The 26,034-nt window shown below is 33.6% G+C and overlaps 1 protein-coding gene across 9 annotated transcripts in view; it reads left to right on the forward strand.

The window, feature by feature from the left end:
- LOC119611809 overlaps window positions 1-25,831 on the forward strand; it is a 79,547-nt gene extending 53,716 nt beyond the window's left edge. For 7 of the 9 annotated variants that reach the window (XM_037967509.1, XM_037967540.1, XM_037967531.1 and 4 more), the window contains 5 exons: window positions 8,557-8,760; window positions 8,853-10,102; window positions 10,163-10,455; window positions 11,887-12,203; window positions 14,063-25,831. In XM_037967509.1, the coding sequence (XP_037823437.1) occupies window positions 8,557-8,760; window positions 8,853-10,102; window positions 10,163-10,455; window positions 11,887-12,203; window positions 14,063-14,701 (2,703 nt within the window). In that variant the 3' untranslated portion in view covers window positions 14,702-25,831. The remainder of the gene's footprint in view (window positions 1-8,556; window positions 8,761-8,852; window positions 10,103-10,162; window positions 10,456-11,886; window positions 12,204-14,062) is intronic. The other 2 variants (XM_037967547.1, XM_037967555.1) reach the window with 1 other exon arrangement.
- The last annotated feature ends 203 nt before the right edge of the window (window positions 25,832-26,034 follow it).

A 26,034-nucleotide genomic window follows, 5' to 3' on the forward strand; every position in this document is an offset into this window, starting at 1 on the left:
AACTCATATTGGTGGTGATACGCCCCTTATTGATATTCCGCCCATTTTTTCCTAAATTGCTCATATTGATCTCAAAGCAAAAACAAGTAAGAAAGTATAGTCGGGCGTGACCGACCATATGATACCCTACACCAGTTATGAACATTAAATGTGATTTATTTTTCATAAAACATTTACCTTCAATATTACTTTGTTCTGATACATTTAAGCAATTCTGAAAGAGTCTTTATATGGGGGCTAGATGCAAATATGGACCAAGCCCGATAAAATTTTGTGAATATATTTATATAATATTTATTTGTGCTGAATTTCGTCCTTGTGCCAAAAAAGCGTGTCACACTTTACGACAGATTTACGTTCATATAAAAGTTTCTTATATCAAATTTCATAAATGTACACGTATTTTTAAGCCAGCAATGATCGTTAAAGTAATTTTTTGAAGGGGATAGGGTAAATTATGGACCAATCCTAAATAAATTTTGGTAGAGAGATTTCAACTCGTATAAAACTTACATGTGTCGAATACTCGTAGTTTTAAGCCAGTGATGAGCGTTAACGTAATTTTCTGAAGAGGACCTTATATGGGGTATAGGGTCAATTATGGACCGAGTTTGATTCTTATGAAACTTATTTATGTCAAATTTCATCGCTATACTCGTACTTTTAAAACAGATATGCAGCCAAAAGCTATTTTTCGGAGGTCCCCTTGTATGGGCGCTATCCTAAAACGTAGACCGATATTGCCCAATTTCAATTCCAAACAAACATAACCTATAACGAACATTTGTGGAAAATGGCAACCCTCTAGATCATTCCGTTGGACGGACATGGCTAGATCGTCTTAGAATTTAAAAAGGTCCCTAAATATATATACTTTTGTGGGTCTATGACCAATGTGTTACAAACTTAATGACAAAATCAATATAACCCCCATCTTTTTTGATGGTGGGTATAAAAACTATTACATACTTTTAATTAAAATACCACCAATTCAAAGTTAAAATTTTCCATGTCTGTGTTTTAGTGAATATATGAGTACAAATTTTTCATTTTTCTGATTTTTCGCTCTCGCAACAACTGACCAATCATACATATGTGTCTCCTGGCTCTGCTTTAATTAATGCTTAACTATTTAATGGCATCATTCTATAGAAATATTTTATTTATATATTTATAACACCGTCCGACAAAATGAGACAAAATTTGTTAGACACGAACTGGATGATATACGTCTGAAACTATAAATTTAATGGAGAAAAACTGCGTTTTCAGTTTTTCATTTCGTGAGCCTTGTAGATTCTAAAATTAATATTTGTATATCAAATTAAATTGTTTATTTGTATACAAAAAAAGTAATTTTAAGAAAAGTGTATATTTTTGGAGTTTCGTTTATAGAGACAAGTAGTGTCATGACAAATTGACTTACAATATTCGGCCAGCCGATTCTCAATAGTGGCGAGGCCTTGGTGGAATCTCTAAACATGTTCATCACTAAAGTCTTCTACATTAGTGTGAAATAAATCCAGGTAGCTGTCCAAAAAATGTATTTTAAGTTGACACTTTTTATTCCATAACTATCCACTAGTTTCTTAACAATAGCTTCATAATTTGCAGATTTGTTATTGCCCAAAAAATAGTTTATTATATTTTCCAAACTTTGCCACGCTGCCTTTTCCACAGTCGTTAATAAATTGGGAAACTCTTATGATTTCAATAATTTTTTAATTGTGGTCTTTAATAAAAATTAACCATTATGATCTTTAAAAGTACCAGCCTCGATTTTCGCAGCACTCAACTTTGGAAAGACATTTTTTAAATATTCCAATGCTGCACCAATGCTATCAAGTGCCCGAACAATATTACGTATTAAACCCCATTTTATGTGCAGGGGAGGAAGAATTATCTTAGATGACGGAACAAGTGGCATTTGATCTATGCTATTGATCCCAAGCTAATAACTTAGGCGATATGGCCATTTATGGTCGGTAAGGTATAAAAAGCACTGACGTTTACAAAATCCTTTTTATTCCCATGAGAATAGCCATCACTTTAAGGTCACAACAAATCAGCCAACGATGTGCATCCTAATTTAAGAATGATATTAATATTTTTATAAGTTTCCTTCATATCTGTCTCATAAATAATGGGAACTGACGGGTACACGTTACCTTTATGTAATAGTACTCCTTAAAGACTTTTAACTTTCCATCTATAAAACGTCTCCATTCGGCAGGATCGTAAAAATAAAATAAACGAATATTTAAATACCTGGTAAGTGATACTATTTTTCTGAAAAGTGAATTCAGAATCCAGTAAACAGTAAACAGTACGGTTCCTATATAAAATACTTTCAAAAAACATCTCCAAACTTGAACAACGGTGCAAAACTTAAATAAAAAATATGTTTGCTGATGAAATTCACACATATCTCTCCAGGTTACTTAAACGTTATATATGTCATTATAAAGGCCTCAGATTGTGCTTTTAAAATCCGTGGAGAAAGATTTAACTAAGTTACTGATTTATAAGTGCCTAAAGGTACGAAAAACCGGTTTTTTACCCTTAACTCAAGATTTTGGAGGTATTTGGCAAATTTCAAAAACATATTCTTGTTCTACTCGGATCCACCTTTCAGAAAAATAGTATCACTTCCCAGGTATTTATTTTTGACGCATAGTGTTATCTAAATGAAAATTAGTTCGACTCAAGTTCATTATATCCACTAAGTAGTTTAAAATTCTTTGGATATAGACACCTTTTTAAGATTTGGAAAGTTTTTGTAACATGATCTGATTTCTAAAGTCATGATAGTAGTTCGTTAAAATTAATAGACATCAGATTGCTGATCAGAATGATTCGTTAATTATTTCCAAATAAACCTCCATCGGAGAGAGACGGCTACCAACGCTCTGATGGCTAAAATTAACACTGGTAAAATACATATACCTTTAATCCAGGAACCTTGGATGATTCGCAACAAGGTTTCTGGATTAAATCACATAAATTTCCAACTTTTTTACGCTGATACAGGGTCTCGCCCGAGAACATGTATCTTATGTCACAAGAACTTATGTTTCCTCCTCTCAACAGGATTGTCCACATCGGATGCAACCGTACTGAAGCAAGGTAGTGGCAACATATATCTCGCTTCCGTTTACCTGCTCTTCGATTTTCCGACACTACCACCAACGTCGGATCTGATGAAACTGGTTGAAGAGGAAAAATAAGAAAATTGTAATAGGTTGTGATGCAAATACCCACCATGTAGCTTGGGGTAGTACAAACACCAATCGCAGGGGACAAGCCCTTATGGATTTCCTTAATACTAAAGACTTGATCACATTGAACTTAGGTAATAAAGTTACCTTTGTCAATAGAATCAGAGAAGAAGATATAACCATATGTTCAGAAGAGCTTATAACCGAAATTCAGGATTGGAGAGTTTCGGACGAGCACTCCTTTTCTGACCATCGGTACATAAGATTCAAAATACTAAGACCACCGCCAAAGCCGATAAAGTTTCGGAATAAGTCTAAAACTAATTGGACAATGTTCGGGACCTTACTAAAGAAACGTTTAGGTCAGGACACTTTTCAATGTCGAAATCAGGAGGATATAGACGCTAAAGTAGAAACGTTCACAAATGCCCTGGTTGAATCGTTCGAGGACAGCTGTCCTCTGCGAGAGCGGAGATCTGCCCAGGAGAAACCCTGGGTAACCGGGGAGATCCGGAACCTTGGAAAGACTCTTCGCAAACTATTTAACGGGGCACGGCGTAAACAGACCGCAGCATACTCGGAGGAGTGTCGTACTAAACTTGGTGAATATAAGAAAATCGTTCGAAAAGCAAACGAGACTCCTGGAAACTTTTCTGTGAACAGGTAGATAGCGTAAATGACATATCGAAGATAAAAAAGTTCCTATCCAAATCATGTTCAGCCGGAATCTATGATGGATGACACGGGCAGGAGGCTGGAGGATATGGAGGAGACAATGAAACTCCTAATAAACTCTCATTTCCCACCCGGTATATCGAATAATATAAATGAACCGATATCGGAGGAAGGGGAGGCTAATACGGAAATAGTTATTACAACTGACATGGTTAAAGGGGCAATCAAGAGCTTTGCTCCCTATAAAGCTGCAGGGCCGGATGGCATTTTCCCGGCACTTTTGCAGATGGAGGCGGGACTGGTTTCCGTACATCTGTCACAAATATTCACTGCATGCTTGAAATTAACATATACCCCAGTTAAATGGCAGGATGTAAGGGTAACATTTTTACCCAAACCAGGAAAACCTAGCTATGCGACACCTACGTCCTATCGACCGATAAGTCTTACGTCCTTCCTACTTAAAACCTTGGAACGGATAGTCAATAGTATGGTTAAAAGCAGTATACCAGACAAAGACCTTAAATATAAGCAGCATGCTTATGTAAAGGGACTATCGGTGGAAACCGCTTTAAACGAAGTTGTCCACTACATAGGTGCATCCTTTGATAGCAAACTGTATACACTGGCAGTATGCATTGACATCGAAGGCGCCTTCAATAACGTGCACATTGATACTCTTATCCAATCCCTAGACCAGTTTTATGTTGACCGGGTGCTCCGTAACTGGATCAACCACATGCTAAAGAACAGATGGATAAGCTGCGAGATGTACGATATAACTATCAGGAAAAAGGTATTTCACGGTATACCACAGGGTGGCATTTTGTCACCTTTACTCTGGGTTACCACGATTAATAGCCTCCTAAGGACTCTAACCGAGAAAGGCCTTAGACCTGTCTGCTATGCAGACGATGTCGTAATACTTTTAAAGGGAAAAGATCCAAATTACTTGTGTAGAAGAGCTGAGGAGGCTCTGAATACGGCCTTTAGCTGGGCTCAACCGAGAGGCCTCAACGTTAACCCGGCAAAAACGGAAATCTGTCTTTTCACAAGAAAAACAAAAATTTCTACGTATACTGAACCTTGCTTCCTGGGCAAGAAGATATCTGTGACAGACAAAGTTAAGTACTTAGGTGTAATTCCCGACCGGAAATTAAAATGGAAACAACACATAGGGGATAGGATCAACAAGGCACATCGGTGCTGGGCGATATGTAGGAGAACTATAGGCATGAAATGGGGTCTTAGTCCTACTATGACAAATTGGCTTTATAAAAGTGTAATTAGACCAATTCTAGCTTATGCTTCAATAATCTGGTGGACTGCTTTAGACAAAAAGTGCAATATCAAACTACTACAGGGAGTTCAGCGTATATGCTGGTTGGGTATAAGTGGTGCCATGTATACTACTTCAACCAAGGCTCTGGAAACGTTGCTAGATATTCCACCCATTGAAACATATTTAAGATATGAAGCGGCGCTTACAGCCGAACGGCTCTTTACTTTAGGAGAACTGGCCAAAAGCGGTTATAGGACACGTCATCAATGTATACTGGACACATTGGAAGGTTATACACAATCATTGGACGTGCCGGATCGTATACCAGACACAGAATATGTCGGAAACTTTGAAGCGCTGATCCCAGATAGAATATCTTGGTCAAACGGAACATTGGAGCAAATACCAGTAGGAACCCGTTGTTACACGGATGGCTCTAAATTCGGGGACAAAGTGGGGCTGGGATTCTATATTGAAGACAAAGAAACAGAAATATACCACCGTTTACCAAATCATAACACAAGCTTTCAGGCAGAAGTACGAGCAATAACGGAATGTGTAAATTGGATTAGAATAAATATGGCGCCCACAGCGCTTAATATATTTACCGACAGCCAGAAGGCAATTAGGGCGATATCAGGTGATAGAACTAAATCTAAGACCGTATTGGACTGTAAGAAAGCTTTAACTGAATACTCTCCCAGAGGTAAGGTTTACATCATATGGGTACCAGGCCACTCGGGAGTAATCGGCAACGAAAGGGCGAATGTAATAGCTTTAAAGGGAAGGGAGCTCGATGTAGTTAACCTGACAAACGCAAAACCATTCGACGCAACAAAAGCTGAACTAAAATATGGGTGAGAGAATCCCATAAGGCCTCTTGGAATAATGAAACAGTGGGTAGAACCACGAAGATCCTATGGAGTGACCCTGATGAGAGCAAGACAAAAAATCTTCTCAAAATGAGCACGTCTGAAGTTAGTTATTCCGGAAATAACATTCCTGACTAACACTGATTGGAAGATTCTTAGGAATTACGTTCAGGAAACTGAGTTTCTGAACACTGAAAAATAATTCATTTAGTGAATTTTTTTTCATGATAAGGATCGCACAACAGGCCCGATAGTGGCCTAGGTGTATTTCTTCGGATTTGATGTAGTATACATCCTCCTATCAACCTAATCTAACCTAACCTACTTATTTCCATGATTCCCATTGATCCAAATTTCCAAATCTAAAATAAATTTAAAAATGTTATGTGTAATGTTAACTATTAATATATTATATTTACAGTATCAATCAGCAGAATTTAGCATTTAGGGACCAAGTTTTTAAATATTTAACCTTTTATAATTTTTTTGTCAAATAAACTGACTCTAATTTCTCAATGTATACAAGAAAATGTCAAAAATGTAAAACAAAATTCCAAATAATAAAGAAACATGACGAAACAAAATGCACTCCAGATGATTTTGTGGTACTTCTGCACTACAAGTTAGTTAGCTAGTCTTTGAAAGTTTTTGGAACATTTCTGCATTATATTGTAGTTTGCTTATAGTCAGTCTGCTAAAGTTAACAAATTAAATTCATAATAATAGAGAAACAAGAGAAAACATGTTGAAATAAAATTCTCCCCAGATTATTTTTAAGTACTTATGCATTATATGATAGTTAGATTGTAGTTAGTCTTTAAGGGCCAATCTTTAGGTGAAAGATTAGCGATTAAATTAAAATTAATCCTCGAAAGTTGTTTTTGAGTACTCAATTAGTTAATTTTGTTTGCAAGTTTAAGCGCCCAATGGAGGTTGTTTAAACTTGAGCAAAAAATTAAAATGTGTAAACATTTAAAAAATTAATACAATTTTTATAGAAATAAACATTAAAATGTTCTATTTATTGATTAGTATAAATTACGGACACTTCAAAATACATTTTTTAAATTTAAGTTTTCATTAATTTTTATATTAAATTTAAATTGTCTTCTTCTTTTTTAAAAAAAAAATATGCATTGTTTTGATAACAAACAGTGACGTTTTCTGTTGTTTTGTATGGTAACACTGCGACGTTTAATCTTGTACTCAAAAACATCAAATGGTATTAACATCGGATTAAATTTATTTTTAGATTAACTAATCTAATTATTAATTGCCATTTGATTGACAACTCAAAAACCCGGTCTAAAAGTCGGTTATTTACATTGCATTTTGTATTTAGCTTGCAGCCAGACTGCAAAAGTAAACTAGAAGTGAATTTTTCTCGTAGTCGACTACAAAATTGCTATCAGGGATACTACTGGATATACGTATTTCATTGTATTGTGTGTTTTATCTATGTATGTAGAAAGCATATTAAAGGATACAAAGTTTAAAGGACATTATTGACATATTTTGAACCTTTAAGAAAAAAAAAAAAAATAAATAGAACAAAATATTTTACACCTCTTCTGGGTCATTTGACACCAACCTTGGCAAAATAGGGTAAGCAGAAGTATTTTAAAACATATTTTTAAAAATGTGACACTTTGAAGTTTTGAAATCCTTTACAAGGAAACAGGATCACGAAATAAAAACTGTGAACGCAGTTTGCATTATTTAATCTCTATTTTCTGACTTACATATATCATCTGATTCGTGTCTAATTTTGAGTGTTGGACAGTGTAATATTATCAAATTAAATTACATATATACATACATACATACATACATACATACATACATACATACATACATACATACATACATACATACATACATACATACATACATACATACATACATACATACATACATACATACATACATACATACATACATACATACATACATACATACATACATACATACATACATACATACATACATACATACATACATACATACATACATACATACATACATACATACATACATACATACATACATACATACATACATACATACATACATACATACATACATACATACATACATACATACATACATACATACATACATACATACATACATACATACATACATACATACATACATACATACATACATACATACATACATACATACATACATACATACATACATACATACATACATACATACATACATACATACATACATACATACATACATACATACATACATACATACATACATTCATACACTGCATAATTAAACTCAGATATTGTAAAGTTTCTTATACATATAAATGACACTTTTAATATATATTACATATGTAGAAGTACAATGCTTGCTGTATTTTACGTTTGTAGTATGGATTTTTATTTTTGCTTATTTATGTTTTTGCAAAGTCACGCAGTTATAATTTCTGTATCAATCCCCGCTCCTAAAAGTAGTTTTGTATGTGTCTTTATGTGTCTTGCACTAGGATCGCGAAGAGCGAGCTGTTAAGTCCACACCACCACAGAAATCTCCACCTCACTCACATGTAACCTGTACGTTATCGCCACAGGAATCAATACAAGAAGAGCCCGAAAGGGAAATTAACGAAGGACTCCCTTTGATTCAGCGACTGCAGCAGTTGAAGATTAAAAACGATCCTCCCCATCCTGTAAATGATTCCAGTTTACCGGTATTTACAATTTTCATTTAATATTAAATTTGAAATTTGTTACGCAAATATTAAACATTAAATTATTATTTCATTACTTAATATTCTTATAGATTTCATCCATAACATCAGAAGTTAATAATAAATTAGAAAACATATCGAATATCAGCAGTAATAACAACAGCAATACTACTCCAATATCACTTGCAGTTACCCAAATCAAGCCCACTATGAAGGTTTCCTTTCGACAAAGAATTCAACAGTTACAACAGCAGGTTCCCGATAATGAATCAACCAGTACTTCGAAAACTATTGCTAAAGTTAAAGAGTCAATGAGTGAAAAGTCTACTCCAGCAACGAGTGTTAATGTAAAAAAGGAACCACCAAAAACTCTATCGGTTGTAAAATGCGGTCAAATCGAAGAGGAAGCAGGTGTAGATTGCAAATCAGAGGGGTCCAACAATAAATCGCACAAACCAACAACCACCATTCCAAACCAAATTGTTAAACCGTCCACAACAACAACACCTACAGTTGTATCAGATACTGATACACCTATTAAGCCGTGGTCCAAACTAAAGTTAGCTACATTAATTTCCTCGAGTTATACAAGTTTAGCCACATCCAATACCTCTTCAGATGATGTCTCTTCGCCTTTGAAAATGTACTCGATGGGAAGCATACCACAACAGGTCATAAGTGAAGAGAAGCGCTCAAAAAAAGGAAAACCCATTATTCTTCCGGCAGGAAAGTCATCCGCACTTGATCAGACTGAATCAAGTAGCAGTAGTACAAAACAATGTGTGACTGAAAAAGCGAAAAAGTCTCTAAAAAGTGGAAAAGCACTACAGAATGCTGTTGCCAATCAGACAAAACTTTATCAATCAGTATTTGATCTCTCGCCCGAATACAGCGGGCTACCGTTTGTAAAACGATTAAAGATTTTAAACGAACGGCAGAAGTTGGCTGAACTTGAGAAGGCTCTACAGACTAGAAGTTTTAGTTTGGACAGTTCAAAAACTAACAGTGCCCAGATATCAGAGGCGCTGTATCGCTGCCATAGTGATGCAACTGGAATAAACTCACAATTTTTCTCAGCATATGAATCCAGTTCAACCACGTCGACCAACACATCCACATCTGAGAAGTCAAAGTGTCCACACTACCACCGTCATCATCGGTTAGATACGGTTCATCACGACTACACACCTCTCAGTCCGGAATCGAATGAAACGCTTGAGCGAAGGAAATTGAAGAGCATTCTAAAGAAAATCAGCCATGAACGAGAGCACAAAGGTACCACTGGTGAAATACAAACGCAAATAAATTGCGGAGGCCTATCGATGGAACCCACTGTTGAAGGGTACGTGGCGAGGCACAGTAAACTGTTCAAGAGTGTAACATTCAATTCAACTCTTTCTAGCCCTCCTGGCAGTGTCGTTATCACCAACCCCGAGAACACTAAAGACGAACATCAAAATGATAACAGTCTTAACTCACCCACTACTACCAATGCTCCGCCATTTTATGCGGAATCTGTTATGTCTCCACCCGATCTTTTAAGAGCCGAATCGATCGCCACCTGTTGTACAACTGCAAATTGTTCTCAAACTTTTCAAATGAATAGTAGTAGTAGTACTTTAACAATGTTTCCCACAGATTTATACCCGCATTCCGGAACTAGTCATGGCGCATGTCATGTTCCAAATATAAAAGGTAACTATAAGACGATGATATATATCTTATTGCATTGTCACACAATTAGCCGATGCTTGGATGTTCTACTACCGATCTAACTTCCCCCTCCCATTCGGTATTGAAAATACTTGCGTATACAAAAATATGTAATAACAACACATAAATAAGTGATGCATTTTTGATTAGTCGATATAAACATGTAAATATGCTGATATATATAAAAATAGTAGTACACGAGATAAAAAAATACTGGAAAAAATGCATTTTAATATTACAACAAATCACAGCTTAATTATCTGCATGAAAATATTTTAATTTAAATACTTGAAATTATATATTATATTTTAATTAGAATTATATAAATACTATAACAGGATAACTGTTTACGATTTTTGAAGATTGTAAATCTAATAGTATCTGAGATATACGATTATTTTGAATTTACTTCATATTGGATCATCATTTACACTACTGGAGCTCTAATAGTTTAATAGATAGATGCATTTTTGTATTTAATTCATATCGGAGGTCCTGAGCTCGTTATTGCTATTCCGCTCATTTTTCCCAAATTGTTCATATGGATATTAGTTGCAAAGTTTGAGAATTCTATCTTTAATGGTTCCCAGATATACGAATTTTTTAATTGAATCAAATGGGTGGTGCCCTGCCCCCTATTTCTTATCCGCCAATTTGTTCCCCAAATATTTACATTAATGTAAAAGTTGTTCGTGCAAAAATTGAGGTTTTTAGCTTTAATTGTTTCCCAGATATCCGAATATGTGTATTTAATTCATATGGAAAGTGCCACGCCCTTTTTGTTTTTTTGTCGTAATGGTACTAAAGTTGCTCCGACAAAATTTTAGGACTCTTAGTTCTTTCTAGACTAGGTTAAATATTGGACCGATTTTAACCATTTTCAATTTGCGACCTGTACCTTGCGCACAAGTTTTACTTGGAAAACCAACCGGACGAGCATGGTTAGTCTACTCAGAAAATTATTCTGACATACTTTAAGATGGGTGTAAGACAAATATTTTTGGGTGTTACAAACATCAATGTATTTCTCGTATTGTTCACACTGAACTTTGCATTGCTTTTTTATTATTTTTTCATATAGAGTTTCATACACTCAAATTTATTATTTTTTTTATTTAAAAATTCGCTAAGAAATATAATTTGACTGCACAATTTTTTAATTTATTTGTAATAACAAGGTATGTATTAATTGAATTTTGAGATATATCGTTCGCAACACTTGTACTAATAATAGTTTTTTTTTTTCAAATAGCTTTTAATTTTTTATAGCTTTGTGAATGCAGAACAACGATGAGTTATATTTTTTTTATTTTAAATTTAAATATTTCAGAGCACACTTAACCATAGTTATTAAAATATATTAAATTAAACAAGTTTAATTAATTAATATTGTTTTTAATTTGTTTCCACTAGGATCGCTTGAGGGTCAAGACTGTTACAATCAAATTTTGAATGGCATCAACAATGTGATACGGACGCATATTAACGAAATTCATTCAAAATTTGAGACACAATTCTCCAGCATGGCAATGGAAGTAGAGAGAAGAGATGCTCTTATAGCTCATCTACAGTCGAAACTAAGGACTCTTGAATTGCATGTTGCATCTGCAGGTCGAAGGAAAGCAAATCGCGAGAAAATGACAAGTCAGTGTGCGGACGGTGGTACTGTTGAAGATCCAAATATTGAAGATAACAGCAGTTCTGGTTCGTCAGCAGAATTACTTTTCATGGTAATAAATATATTATTATTTAATATTTTCCACCCTTATCCAAGACATACTTTGGTTCTGATATCGGATTCATAGAACTTAATTCTGAATTCGTGTACAGCATCCACAAGTCTATAAAATTTATTAATTTAAAATGGCAGCCAAATTGGATGGTTCTGCGGAATCAGTAGCGCCAATATCTTTATATGTATAAGATATTATTTTCGTTTTAGTCATAAATTATACGAACAATGCAGAAAACATGACACCCTTAGGTTAGGTTCAGCAGACTGTATACTATTAAGAGTATAGCTTTACTTGGATCCAATTAGGTCCCTTTGTAATGGACACCCTTCGGTTTTGGAAAATTTTAGGTTAGGTTGATACTATCAACTTGATAGAATGATGCACCTAGGCCACTATCGGGCCTGTTGTGCGTTCTTTTTCATGGAAAATATTTGTTGATAAAAACAAAAACCTAATATCGTATTCACTGAATGTATTCTTCAGGTATGTTATATCCGGAATAATATCACCCCCAATATATTTGGATCTAATATCGGCAAAAGCTTGATAATGACAAAGAAAATGCTACAGAGTTTCACCGCACAGAGTTTGGTATAGCTGTGCCCGTAATCCTATGTGTCCACTCAGAATATGTACCATCATACTACATCGAGCTCCCAACCTTTTAAAACTAAAGTATTCTCCCTTTCGATGCCGATTACTCCCAAGTGGGAGATTATTCGCTTAGAATTTTTTTATAATCAAATACGGTCTTAGATTTAACTTTAGCATCTGATATCATCCTAATTGCCTCCTGACTGTTGGTAAATATGTTAAGACCTGTGGGCGCCACATTTATTCCAATCCAATTTACGGATTCCTTTTTGCTCAGACTTTTGCTTGGAATCTAGTGCTGTGATTAGGAGGTAAACGGTGGTATACATATAAACGGTGATTAAGAGGTAAACGGTGGTATATATTCGTGTAGAAACGTATGCCTACAGGTATTTGCTCTAATGTTGCGCTTGACGAAGACATTATATCTGGGATCAGTGCTTAAAAGTTTCCGACATATTCTGTCTGGTAAGCGATCGGGCGCATTCGATGATTGTGTATAGTCTTCCAATATGTTTAATGTGACGTGTCCTATAATCGCTTTTGACCAGTTCGCTTAAAGTTATGAGCCGGTCGGCTGTAAGTGTCGCTTCATATCTTATTTATGTTTCAATGGGTGGAATATCTAGATTTCCGTATTTGCCTCTCGGTTGATTCCGGCACAAGGCCGTATTCAGAGCCTCTTCAGCTCTTTTTCAGAAGCAATTTGGATCCTTTTTCCTTAAAAGTATTACTATATACTTAGAAATGTTTGTCTTTCTTGTGAAAAGACAGATTTCCGTATTTTCCAGGTTAATTTTGAGGCCTCTCGGTTGGGCCCAGCTCAAGGCCGTATTCAGAGCGTCTTCAGCTCTTTTACACAAGTAATTTGGATACTTTCCCCTTAAGAGTATTACGACATCGTCTGAATAGCAAAAGGTCCTTTCTCGGTTAGGATCCTTGGGAGGCTATTATTCGTGGTAAAGGAGGCAAAATGAAACATTGCGGTGTACCGCTAAATTCTCTTTTCCTAATAGTTACATCGAACATCTCGCAGCTTATCCATCTGTTCGTTTGCATATATTTGATCTAGTTAGGGAGCATGTTATTGAATGCGACTTCGATGTCAATACATACAGTTTGCTATCGAAGGATTCTTCTATATAGGGGACAACTACGTTTAAGGCGGTTTCCACCAATCGTCCCTTTTTATAAACACGCTGCTTGTATGTATTTGAAAATTTTAAATAACAGAATTTTTTTTCTTTTATTACTTCTAGCGTGGGGACTCACTTGACACTGTGTTTACTTCATCGCCTCCAACACAAGCGAAACGACATTGTACATGTTCGCCGAAAACGAGTCGAGATGATTTCGCTGCATCGAATTATAGTCACTACTGCAAGACTGGCAATGGAACAAAAAGTAAAAACGGTAACAATTGGTCCACAAATCAACCAGTTGTTTTAGCCGATGTACAAGGAAATCTGTCTCGCATTGGCGACAGTGTCATCTTAGATATTGGCGAGAGTACAAGTTCAAGTTCATCCTCCGATAAACTTAATGTCGATGATGACGACGAGGATGACGACAATGAGAGCTCCGATAATCATGTTCATCACAACGACTGGGAAGTTAGAATGCTGGCAGCAGAAATGGAAAAGCAAGAGCGTAAGCGTGGTCTCTCACTCTCCGATAATTTGCAGATGGGCTGTACAAAATTGAGCGGAACCTACTTACGGAGACGTCGAAAATTCAGTGACACCGAAACCGAGTGCAGTGAAACCGATGCAGAACAAGCCCCAGCAACTGTACGCCCAAGGGCATCCAGTCTGGACCAGTTCAATTTACGTTACGGAATTGGCAGGGGTGGTATATTCAAAGCAATGAGTATTGATCGTGATAAAGATAAACTTTGAAAACTAGTCAAGTACACACACAAACAGTCTTATGTTAATAGTATTTTAGAAAGTAAATTAAAGCAATTTTACAGTATTGAAAGGTACAATTATATTATAGTATAATTTGTTTTAAGATTACAGTTAAAAACAAAAGCAAACACGTTCGATGAATTTAAACTGACACTTGAATAGAATGAAAAGCATTTAAATTGTTAAGAAAAAAATCAGTGTCATATAAATAAGCTCTTATTGATGTATTATCAAATAGAGCATACAATTGTCTAAACATTTTCATACTGTTATTAAATAACTTTTACATTTTATTAAATTTAAAGTCTTTAACTTTCACGTGATGCTGCGTTTACTTAATATTAAAATTCTGATTTGAATTATTTAAGATAATGAACACCTTTTTATTGCAACAAAATGGAATAATGTTAATGAGTAAGGATGATAATACTTTACTAAATAATCTTAAAATTATCGAAGATATACCGATATTTAAAAATTACAAAATGTTAATTTTCAAAAACCTATAACTAAAATTATAAGAGTGAAATATCACACGCGAGCCAAGAACTTTCAGTAAATATAAAAATTTTTTAATCTGGATGTAAAACATTAACATGTTAAAGGTACTTTGTGTGGGATCCATTTTCTTACTTACGCAAAGGAGCACTTAAACTCAAATGTTCCTTAGCTACGTCCATGTCAAATTTTATCGCAATCGGGTCAGCCGTTTAGTAATAATAAATTTATTTCTAAAAAAACGTTTTTCTGCCCCGCTGTTCATCTCTAGAAGGTTCACTTTAGCGAGCCAAAAAAGAAAATAATCTGAAAGTTATATCTTGATATATAAAAGTTAAGTAAGACAATTTAACTCTTTTTAATTGCTATCCAATATCTCAGAAACATTTGATTTTTTCAATTTAATGCAAGAAAAAGTGTTCCATATCGGAATAAAAGTCATTAAAGTGTTTGTATATTGTAAATACCTCTTTAAGATAAGATAAAAAGCCTATATTTTTAAGAAAAAAAAAACTACTTTAGTATAATGAAATCTGAAAGCTTTAATAACTTATATAGATTTATTGAATATGTATATGTATGTTAAATATATACTTACGATCGTTTTATTATCTTCTTACTTATGTAGTTTATAATTTGGTTTTCACAGTGGCCACCTCTCATACACCCTAAGGCCCGTTTACGATTTTAACCCTTTAATTGACTATAACTCTAAAAGTCACATCAATTATCTTAAAACCAAACAATCTAGATATTAATACTATATTTTAAAATTATTACTGATTTTGAACATTTCGACTATCATGTCCAAAGTTTCCTATGTTATATTATGTCTATAGAACTACTTTTAATTAAGTAGTGTGCAAAATTCTAAAACTTAAAAAATTTTCACAAAATTTATCTTTTTATGGTTTTAAGATCTTTGTCAAGACATTTACTGATAAACTTTTATTCAAATTTTTTATCTAAATCAATTTTGTTATTTATTTTTAAAATCTCTTTCATAACTTTAAAAAAGAAAATAGAAAACAAAACAAAAAACAAGTACATATACATAGTATATCTCAAATAATCCGTTCATGAAAAGAAAATCAATATATTTTATTAGAATTATAAATATATACATTTAATTTTTGTTTTTATTTAAACTACATCAGGGACCACAAAATATTTATTATTAACATTTATAAAAGAAACCCTAGATTTTCTTTTGAATTTTTTTACTTGGGCCAATTGAAGCTCGTTCATATGTATGTAAATTTTAATGGGATGAATACAGACATATACCATTGCTCAAAAAATATATAATCACTTCAAAACACTTTTTACACATTTTAAAAAAGTAGAACAACAAAATAATCTAAAGTGAAACAATTTGATAAATATTGGAACTTTGTTTAAGTTTGGAACAATGAATGATTTTTGTCACATCAATTATCGTTTGTGAACGTCAAATATCATCGCTATACTGAGGCCACTATTAAGAATTTGAGGAATTAAGTTGCGTTGGGTGTATGCACCAACACTAACGAGTATTCGATACAAGCGAAAATAACGAAGCCATGAGCAGCTTTATTGTAAAATCCAGAGGATCACAGTGTGAGTTATTATAATCTTCTACTCTACAATAATAGAGTAAAGTAGGACAGCGTCTCTTCTTCATCTTCATCATGACAACTTCTAAAATAGTCGTTGAATGCAACTACTGTTTTATATTTTCTTATCGTATACCGTTATTCTATCTATATAAGTCGAAGTGCTTCACGTGAACACCTGCCTTTTTGGTCACGGTGACAGTTTTACAACCACCTTATTACACGATTAACCACCGCCCCTTGTGTTTCTGCCGGTCCATGCAAAGCACTTTGCTCAAATACTCTAGCTATCTAATCTCTGACCATTGCTACTCCGTTGTTTAACTTCTGACATTCAAAAACATCACTTCCGTATACAATCACGCAGATGGGATGTCCTCTGTTGATTCGACAACAGAACAGACATAATCGGTAGACTGAAATACGAGCCCATCAAATCCACAAAGAACACACTGTGGAAAATCTGGTATGACTATTGTAAACCCTTAACATACCAGAACAAGGAAGGAAAATTCAATGGTATCAATTATAGAAGATACCTTTCATCCATCACCATTCAACACAGCACACTTCTAATTCATCCGACACACTCACTCTAGGAATACTGATGGGTGAGGCTTTTATACCCCTATATCCATCCCATATCATATGTACATACACTTGACACGAACTCATACGTGAACACCTACCGTGTTGGCCTATTTTACGGTGGTCTTTTTCAACAGCTGTGCTTTTTATACTCAGGTGACAATTTACGTGTATGAAATTTCCGGCCCAGTATAAGTGCACTTTGCTCAAGTACTCGAGCTATCTAATCTCTTGCCATAGTAGTCCCGTTGGGGAATGACAGGTGTCATGAGTCAAGCTCAATCTAACACCGACAAAGGAGAAGGCAGTCAATGGTTAAAGTCGATAGAAGGACGGACCCAACATCAGGTGAAAACACCCAATTGATGGTATGAGGAATGCACTGTCCCCACAAACATTCTCATCATCTAAAGACTTACCCCAGTGCATTCCTGGACCTCTTAAAGTCGCTCAACCACACTACTGAGATGGCTTCTGTTGAATCGATAACAGCATCTGGGGGATGTAATTGGTGGTTCAAAAAAAAAGTGGCCACAAGGACTTACTGTTGAGCATGCATAGAGTAACCTCGAACACACTGAACCATGAAGGAAAATCTCCGATAAATTAAAGATTAAGGTATTACAGCTCTACAACGTCTCAACCAACTTTACCAACATTTTAACCATCACTCCTTCTGTCATTCTGACATCTCCAAAGATACATCTCAGGATCCTTTGTCCATCAGATCCATCAGACAAGTATCCGAATGGAATCTCACTCCATAACATACCCAATCTTTGCATTATCAGCTCAATTCCAACATTTTATTAATCCATAGTCTTGCCCTGTGGTTTGTTACGCTCCTAGAAATAAGAAACGGTAACAGAAACTTATCCCGAAAGTTTATATTTCACGGTGTATCAATCTTTTAACCAAGCACCCCTTTCCCGCGAATTTGGGTTTAAACCACGACCACTACGTGGATCCCGAAGGAACCTCATCCAACTGACCAGACAGGACAAGTCCTGCGGGCAACTAGCCACCCGTAGTACCAGATTATGTGGTGCTCTGGTTCGACACCATGTCAAATCATTCTAAGTAAAGACCGAGGATATATTTGACATCATCAGTTTATATCCTCTGCGGGATATATAGTCTTTTCGTGTAACAGTTTTTTTTACCAATATTTTCTTCCCGCGAGTTTGGGTTTAAACTACAGCCACCACGTGCACGCTTAAGTCTTCTCTATAATAACTGGGACAAGGCAAAGTCAGAAACTCTGCCCTGTGAACCACCGGTTACCGTGGTACCGAATTATAAAGCAGGCTGTTTCGACCCTGGGTCACATCATTCCAAGGAAGGCCTTTCCTTGGAATAATTTGACACCACTAGTTTATAGTCTCGGCAGACTAGATACATCGGTAGCGCCCGAGAGGTTGCTGAATTCCTTTACAGATAAGTCCCTTGTCGGTATCTAACTGTTCATAGCAGAGAGGTTTTCGTGCGCAATAATCGATATTCCTGTGTATAGCTTAATGGGATGCCAATATCATAGAGTGCCCAATGTTCGTTTCGGTCCATGAGTCTCCTACCTTCAGCGTAATTGCATGGAATGCCAGTTGAATCGCCATCAAATTACCTAGTAACCAATCTAATAGGTTAATAATGCTTTCGCTGGTGTTCCTGTAATCAGAAACGCAATGTTCTTCAAAGCGCGTTGAAAGACTAAGCGAGGGGGAATTATGTGGCAAAGTTTGCCACCTAATTAGTACACTTTGATTCTATTCTGGATATTTGAGTGAAGAGAAGCCAGCTCTTAATTTACAAATCAAAAATTATTGAGCCAGATGATATTTAAATTCACAGTGTTAATGAGATTATGAACAGAATGTTCATGCAAGTATGTCCATTTTCTTGAACCGTTGCAACGCAAATGATAAGGCAAGAAATATTTCAGTATTCCTCTATTTTAACCTAATTCGTTACAGCATTATATTTTTGAGCCTTGGTGTATGTATTGGTATTTAAAGAGAACGTAATTAAATAAAATATTAAAGAAAGGAAAAGGATATGAAAGAATAAGAGAATGAAATAATACACCAACTTATACACATACATACACAGATGCATTATTACAGTATGGTATAATGTCGTTATACATAAATGTAAAGAGAAAAATTACATAAATAATATTAGAAATAATAATAAAATATAATAGAAATACGCACACATGCACACAAAATGTTTATGAAATTAAATTTTTTTTTTTATTTCTTTTAAAAGAAACACTGTGGGAAATATTTAAATCCTATATTTTTACACCATACTGTATACATGCAATTAAAAAAATAAAGAAAACAATAATTACTTGTATGTGTGTACATATTTATTTATATATCTAAATATGCACTCACATACATACTTGACTATAACTATGTAACAATTGTTTAATTTATCTCATTTAGTTATTTACATAAGAATTTACTTATAGAACAGAAAATAACAAATTTAGTCATTTTCATTGTATAAGTATGTCAATTAATATATAATATTTATGTAGTAGTTTACATAGTGCATACATACACACCATGTAAATACATATTTACATATGTAGGTACGTCGTATGTAATTAATACATTCCGTGAAATATGTAGTTTAAAGGTGTTTTCTTGTTTCTTTATCCAACATAAAACAAAATGTGATAATAGTACGATTTTGGGATCTTATATTTCTTGCAAGAATAGCGTCCATTGACAAAAAATACTTAGTTTCGGAAATGAACTTAATCGATTTTTTTAAAAATGCCTTAAATATTTCGAAAAAATATTTTGTTTACCCTGCTCAAAGTTTAGCTTGATTTGTTTTATAATGATTTCCAAAATATTTTGAGTCTAGCGTATTCCTTCATGAGCTGGACCTTCTACTTTGATCGAAAGTGGAATTATTTTAGTAATTTTTTTCATCGAAATAAAATCACTTTACATTTTTTAAAGTGGAATAAGTTTGGTTCATACGCTGTTTATGTAATTAAATACAAATTTAAATATTAATTAAATTCTGTGAAAATCTGTATTTTTCGGATCTAGTGCAATTCTAAATCTTTCGAAAATCATTGGTTTATGTTATTGGTATGTCCGACTATAAATTTTTTACCTGTTTTAAAATAAATCTAAATCCTGAAAAAATTACCACTTTTTGCAGAAATTACATTGAGTATTAAATCTTTGGAGACCCATAAACAAGAGTGCATAACTTTCCGAAATATTTTAATATTTTACATATAATTTATAAGGGGAAAGAATGTCCTTTTTAATGCCATCTCTTTTTAATGAAATCGGTCCAGCTCACGAACGGCCATTACTAAACTCAGTCACAGCTACTTTGAATAGATTTTAAAAATGTTTTAAAAATATTATAATTTGATTATTTGAGTTATTAAGCTGTAAATGTGTACTATAATAAATTAATATACATAAATATGTTTCCACTGGCTTGAAATGATCTAGTTTTGCGGAAACCTATTCTATCATATTATTTTAAAATTACACATTAAAAATATATAATAACAACTTGTTATATTAAAATCTATAATTTGTTCTCTTTAAATTTTTTTATGAAAACATTCAATTTGAATGTATAGCTCATGAATGTATTTGTTTATCATAGACCCTACTCAGAGTTGCATAATCAAATCTTGTTGGAAAACAATCCATTTTCGTCATGTTAATCAAATTCAAGTAGTAGATTTGCCAAAAATTTGTGCCCAAATCAACAATATTTACTCAAAACGCTTTGGTGGTGTGTAAGTATACGTACGCGTGAAAAAATAATACAACAGAGCTCATTCGAGAGCTCGTTGCATTTCGCTGCCTTAAAGCTATTATAATCTCTTTTTCGTTGCCGACTACTCATGATGACCAGGTACCCATATGATGTAAACCTTACCTCTGGAAGAGTATTCAGTTAAAGCTTTATTACAATCCAATACGGTCTTAGATTCAATTTTAACATCTGATAACGCCCTAACTGCCTTCTGGCTGTCGGTAAATACGTCCTGTGGGCGCCATATTTATTATAATCCAATTTACGCACACCGTTATAGCTCGGACCTCTAGCTGGAAGCTAAAGTTGGGATTAGATAATCGATGGTATATTTCCGTTTCGGGGTCGTCAATATAGAACCCTAGCCCCAATTTAAAGCCATCCGTGTAGTAACGTGCAATGCAACCTACTGGCATTTGCTATAATATTCCGCTTGACGAAAACAATCTATCTGGGATCAGTGTTTCAAAGTTTCTGTGTCTTCTTGCCAGGGTATCATCTTGCCCAGGAAACAGGATTCCGCGAAATAACCGTTTCCTTATAGTTATATCGTACATCTCGCAGCTTATCCATCTATACCATAGCATGTAGTTGATTTATGTACGGAGCACCCGGTCAACATAAAACTAGTCTAAGGACTAGTTGAAGTCGCCTTCGATGTCAATGCATACCGCCAGTGCATTCAGTTTGCTATATAGTGAACAACTTCGTTTCGCAAGGTAAAAAACAATTCATTTATATTGCATTTTTTTGTGTGAACGTAGTATTATAATAATTATCAAATATACGTTAAAATTTGGGACAAAACTATGAATGACTTTAATATAACACATATTCTCTAGTAATCAGTTGAATGGATTATGTGAGACTTGTAGTAAATGAGCGATATATAAATAAAGTACAATGTAAACGAAATATTCATTACATACTATGTATGTTTGTGATAATTTTTACCGATTTTATTTCACTCTATTTCACTATTGTCGGAATTAATTTTAATTTCCTGCGCTAAAATTGTTTTGTTTAATAGAAACATATTAGTAAAATTTAGTTTAAGTTTATTATATACATATTTTATTTTTATACAAAATACTAATATTCACGGAATGTATTGTGTAAATCATGGTATTTTAAAAAATTATAATTATTATTAACAATTTGTTTTAAGTTATTTTGTTAGTTATAAAATGTTTTTAATTCGCAAAAAAATTTGTAAAATTGTCATCTTTTGAAAGAAATAATGTCCTTTTAATTTATAACAAATTCTAATAATAAAATAAACATTAAAACATACACATTTTTGAATTTAAATATTTTTGGCGTATAACATTCATACATATATACATATGTATACATATATTTATGTATGAATGTTTTTAGTTAAAATATAAAACGGAACTATAAATTTTTTGAAAATTAAATTTAATAATTGTGATAATAAATAATTTTCTTAGAAAAATATTTTTGTCAATGAAACTGATTTATATTAGCTTATGTATCCTTATTTCGAGGAAATAATTTTTATAGAATTGAATTACCTATATTGTGACTAAAAAGTTTTTTATACAGTTTTGATCACCTTAAAGATCTTAATATAAATAAATAAAAAATACCGCAGGGTAAATAACGTTAAATATTAACTTTTAAATTTTCAATCAATACTGCTGAGGGATGTTATATCTCGTATAACATCGATCCCAAGATATTTGGGTCTAATTTCGAGAAAGATTTGACAATGATAGAGAAAGTGTTCCTGCGTATCACTATCCTCACTGTATGATTTACATTTCGTCAGATTCCGCTCATCTAAATTGCTGAAGTTGTGGTCGTATTCTTGTATAACTATCCAGTCAGAATACATGCCATCAAATAAACTTCGGACTTACTCCTACTGTGGAGATTTTTCATTGGGATAACCTAATAACATTTTTGTGGTCTTACCCATCTATCCCTTATTCCACGTGGTAGAGCGAGATTCTCTCTTTTAAATCATAGAAAGGTTTTGCAATTATCAGGTTAACTTCCTTAAATTCCTTCCTCTTAACGGCAATTGTATTAGTTACCGTATATTCTATGAAATTCATATGAGCTTGGTGCTCATATGATATTTCATATTCCTTATTATTACAGACTTCCGCCTTGATCTCTAAAATAGTATATATATCGTTTTATATTTTTTTTCAATGTAGATCCAAACAACCATTCTATCTGTTTGTTTAGATCTGTTTGTGAATCCATATAATTTTCACGGGTGTTAACTATTAGGTTCCAATTGAACATGATATAAAATATCAGCAGTGTCCCAGAATTTACGACAACTTCAGCCTACAGTATTTCATTGGGGTTTAGTCTAGCCCATCAAATAATGACGAAACCTATATCCGCCTTTTATCAATTCGTCTAGATATCAAAGCCACTCGCCTGCGACATTTTCTGTTAAGTATATTAACTTTGTTTCCAAGTTTATCAGATTTTTGAAGTGTAAGTTTGTGTGTCATAGTATAAAGCAGTTTTTAGGCCCTTCTCAGCACTTCTGCACAAATAATTTTGATCCGCGCCCCTTTGAAGTATTACGAAATCGTCAGCGTAACAGAGGATGTTATTAATCGTGTTTTTCCACCTTGTGGTGCATCGAGAAATTTAATTTTTCTGATAGAATAACATAAGCATATTGCTTCTAATTAAGGTCTGTTTTATATTCTATTTTTGACATGTCATAGACTATCAGTTCCAAAGTACATATTAAGTAGAAAAAATGTTAAGATAATCGAACGATAGGACTTTGCTCGACTTTCCAAGTTTGAAAATGAATACAACCCTAGCAACCCGTCATCTGAGCGGAGTATATGTGATTCGGAGCATGCAGATATTTTGAAATTAAATCAGAATTTTTCTGATTTACCGGCTAAAAATCTAACCGGTTCCATATCTTTGTATGTTACCAAACTCTTGATTATCCCCTTGACCATGCTAGTTGTTGCTAGTCTCTGTTAGGCTTCCCTTCTCCCATTATCGTTATACCAAGGAGAAATGAGAATCCTTCAAGCTTCTACAATTAATTCAGCTGGACATGGGTTTTAGATATACATTATTAAATATGTTCTATATTATACTTATGCTACCAACTTTTTCACAAAGTCTTCTTGCCTTGATTCCAAATCTGTACTGTAACCCATGATTTATTCCAGATCTCAGCTCTCGTAAAGGACAGTTAAACGTTTCAAGCGAAGCATTTCTATACAGAATGCTTCTCAAATATTAATAAAATTATATAACACTGTGCAACCAGAAAATCTTTCCCGACGGGAAATGAAAGTAGACCATCAGTAGGCCAAAATAACCAAAGGGGCTAAAAAAGTGAAATGGATTATTTCATTTCCAGTTGATCTCATTCAGAAGATTTTTAATTAAAAGCATTAATAATTTAAAGACTAACATTAGTAAAACTATGTATACACGATTGTTAGATCTTACAATGTTGTCAGAAAGATTTTCAGAAAATGTCTAACAATCGTGTCAACTTACAATTTTTGTTCGACAACGTTTCAAAACAAAAATTTTAAATTCACACGATTGTTAGACATTTGCTGAAAAATTTTCTGCCAACGTTGTAAGATCTGACAACCGCGTACACTGTATTGTTTTGAGAAGAATGGCTTAGAATATTTTACGTCATTTGATGTGTGTGTGATATGTGATTTTAAATTAAAGGCGAAAATATACATAAGTCTTGTGGGTCGATTATAAATGACAACCAATAATGTGTTATCTGTGGTTCCTTTGACAGTTCATTCTATTAAGGGGATACATCCTAACCATAAGACAATAGAAGCAACTATTCTAAATGCCATGATATCTCCCATTCAGCGACTTTTATATAATGGACAAAAAAGTATACTCAGACTTGCAGCTAACGATGAAAATAACTCTATAGTTCCTAACTCACCTTTGTCCTCACAAAACCGGTAATACTTCGAATTAGCATTTTCTCATGTTCATCGGATTTTATTTGAATAACCTAACCTATTTAAAAATGCATTGGAAGTCAATTTTAAAAGTTTCAAGACAGTGACATATGTACATAAGTTCGGGAATTGCTCAAATCAATCGTATTTAAAAAATTACGATTGATATTTCAGAAACTGTAGCTGTCAGTTGCCACCTGAAATTTAACTTTGTCAACTGATGTTTGGTTGTCATACATAACCGACACATAAGAAACGTTTCACACTCAACAATACCACTCAACCACTACTAATGTCATATGAAATTTACTATAATTTGTGCTATTAAGTGCAGTAGTTTCTGAGTTCGTTGATTAGAGCCGGTTCACTTCTTTGAGAAACTTTTGATTTTGTGTGTGAGAGGAATATTATATATATTTTTTTCTCTTACTCTTTTATTAATATATAATAACATATTCTTTGACATATTAAAAAAAGATGACAATTTTATTTGATTTAAAAAATTCTTCGGGTGTATGCAACATTATGTGGTTGATAGTTTCACAGTATATTTTGTTAATCTTAATAAAAATTAAATATTAATGTTATTTAGTGATTACGTCTATTTGATTAAAAATATAATTAAATGAAAAACACAAGACGAATAAAAACAATAAAAGCATTTTTAATAAAATAAATAACAAAGGATTACAAATGATTGTAATAAAAAAACTAATAAATTATTGAATTTAAAAAATATATTTACGAAACTAGTAGTTGAAAATTTATAAAAAAAAATACATACATATTTTGAGTAAATTTTAAACGTTTTACTTTTAAAAATAGTGTGCCAAATTTCAAACAAACAAGAATAATTAGTAAAAAACACACA

Source organism: Lucilia sericata, unplaced genomic scaffold (assembly GCF_015586225.1).
Source record: "Lucilia sericata isolate MDLA Ls3-8-SP2 unplaced genomic scaffold, ASM1558622v1 Contig000031F_arrow, whole genome shotgun sequence".
NCBI classification, from domain to species: Eukaryota; Metazoa; Arthropoda; class Insecta; order Diptera; family Calliphoridae; genus Lucilia; species Lucilia sericata.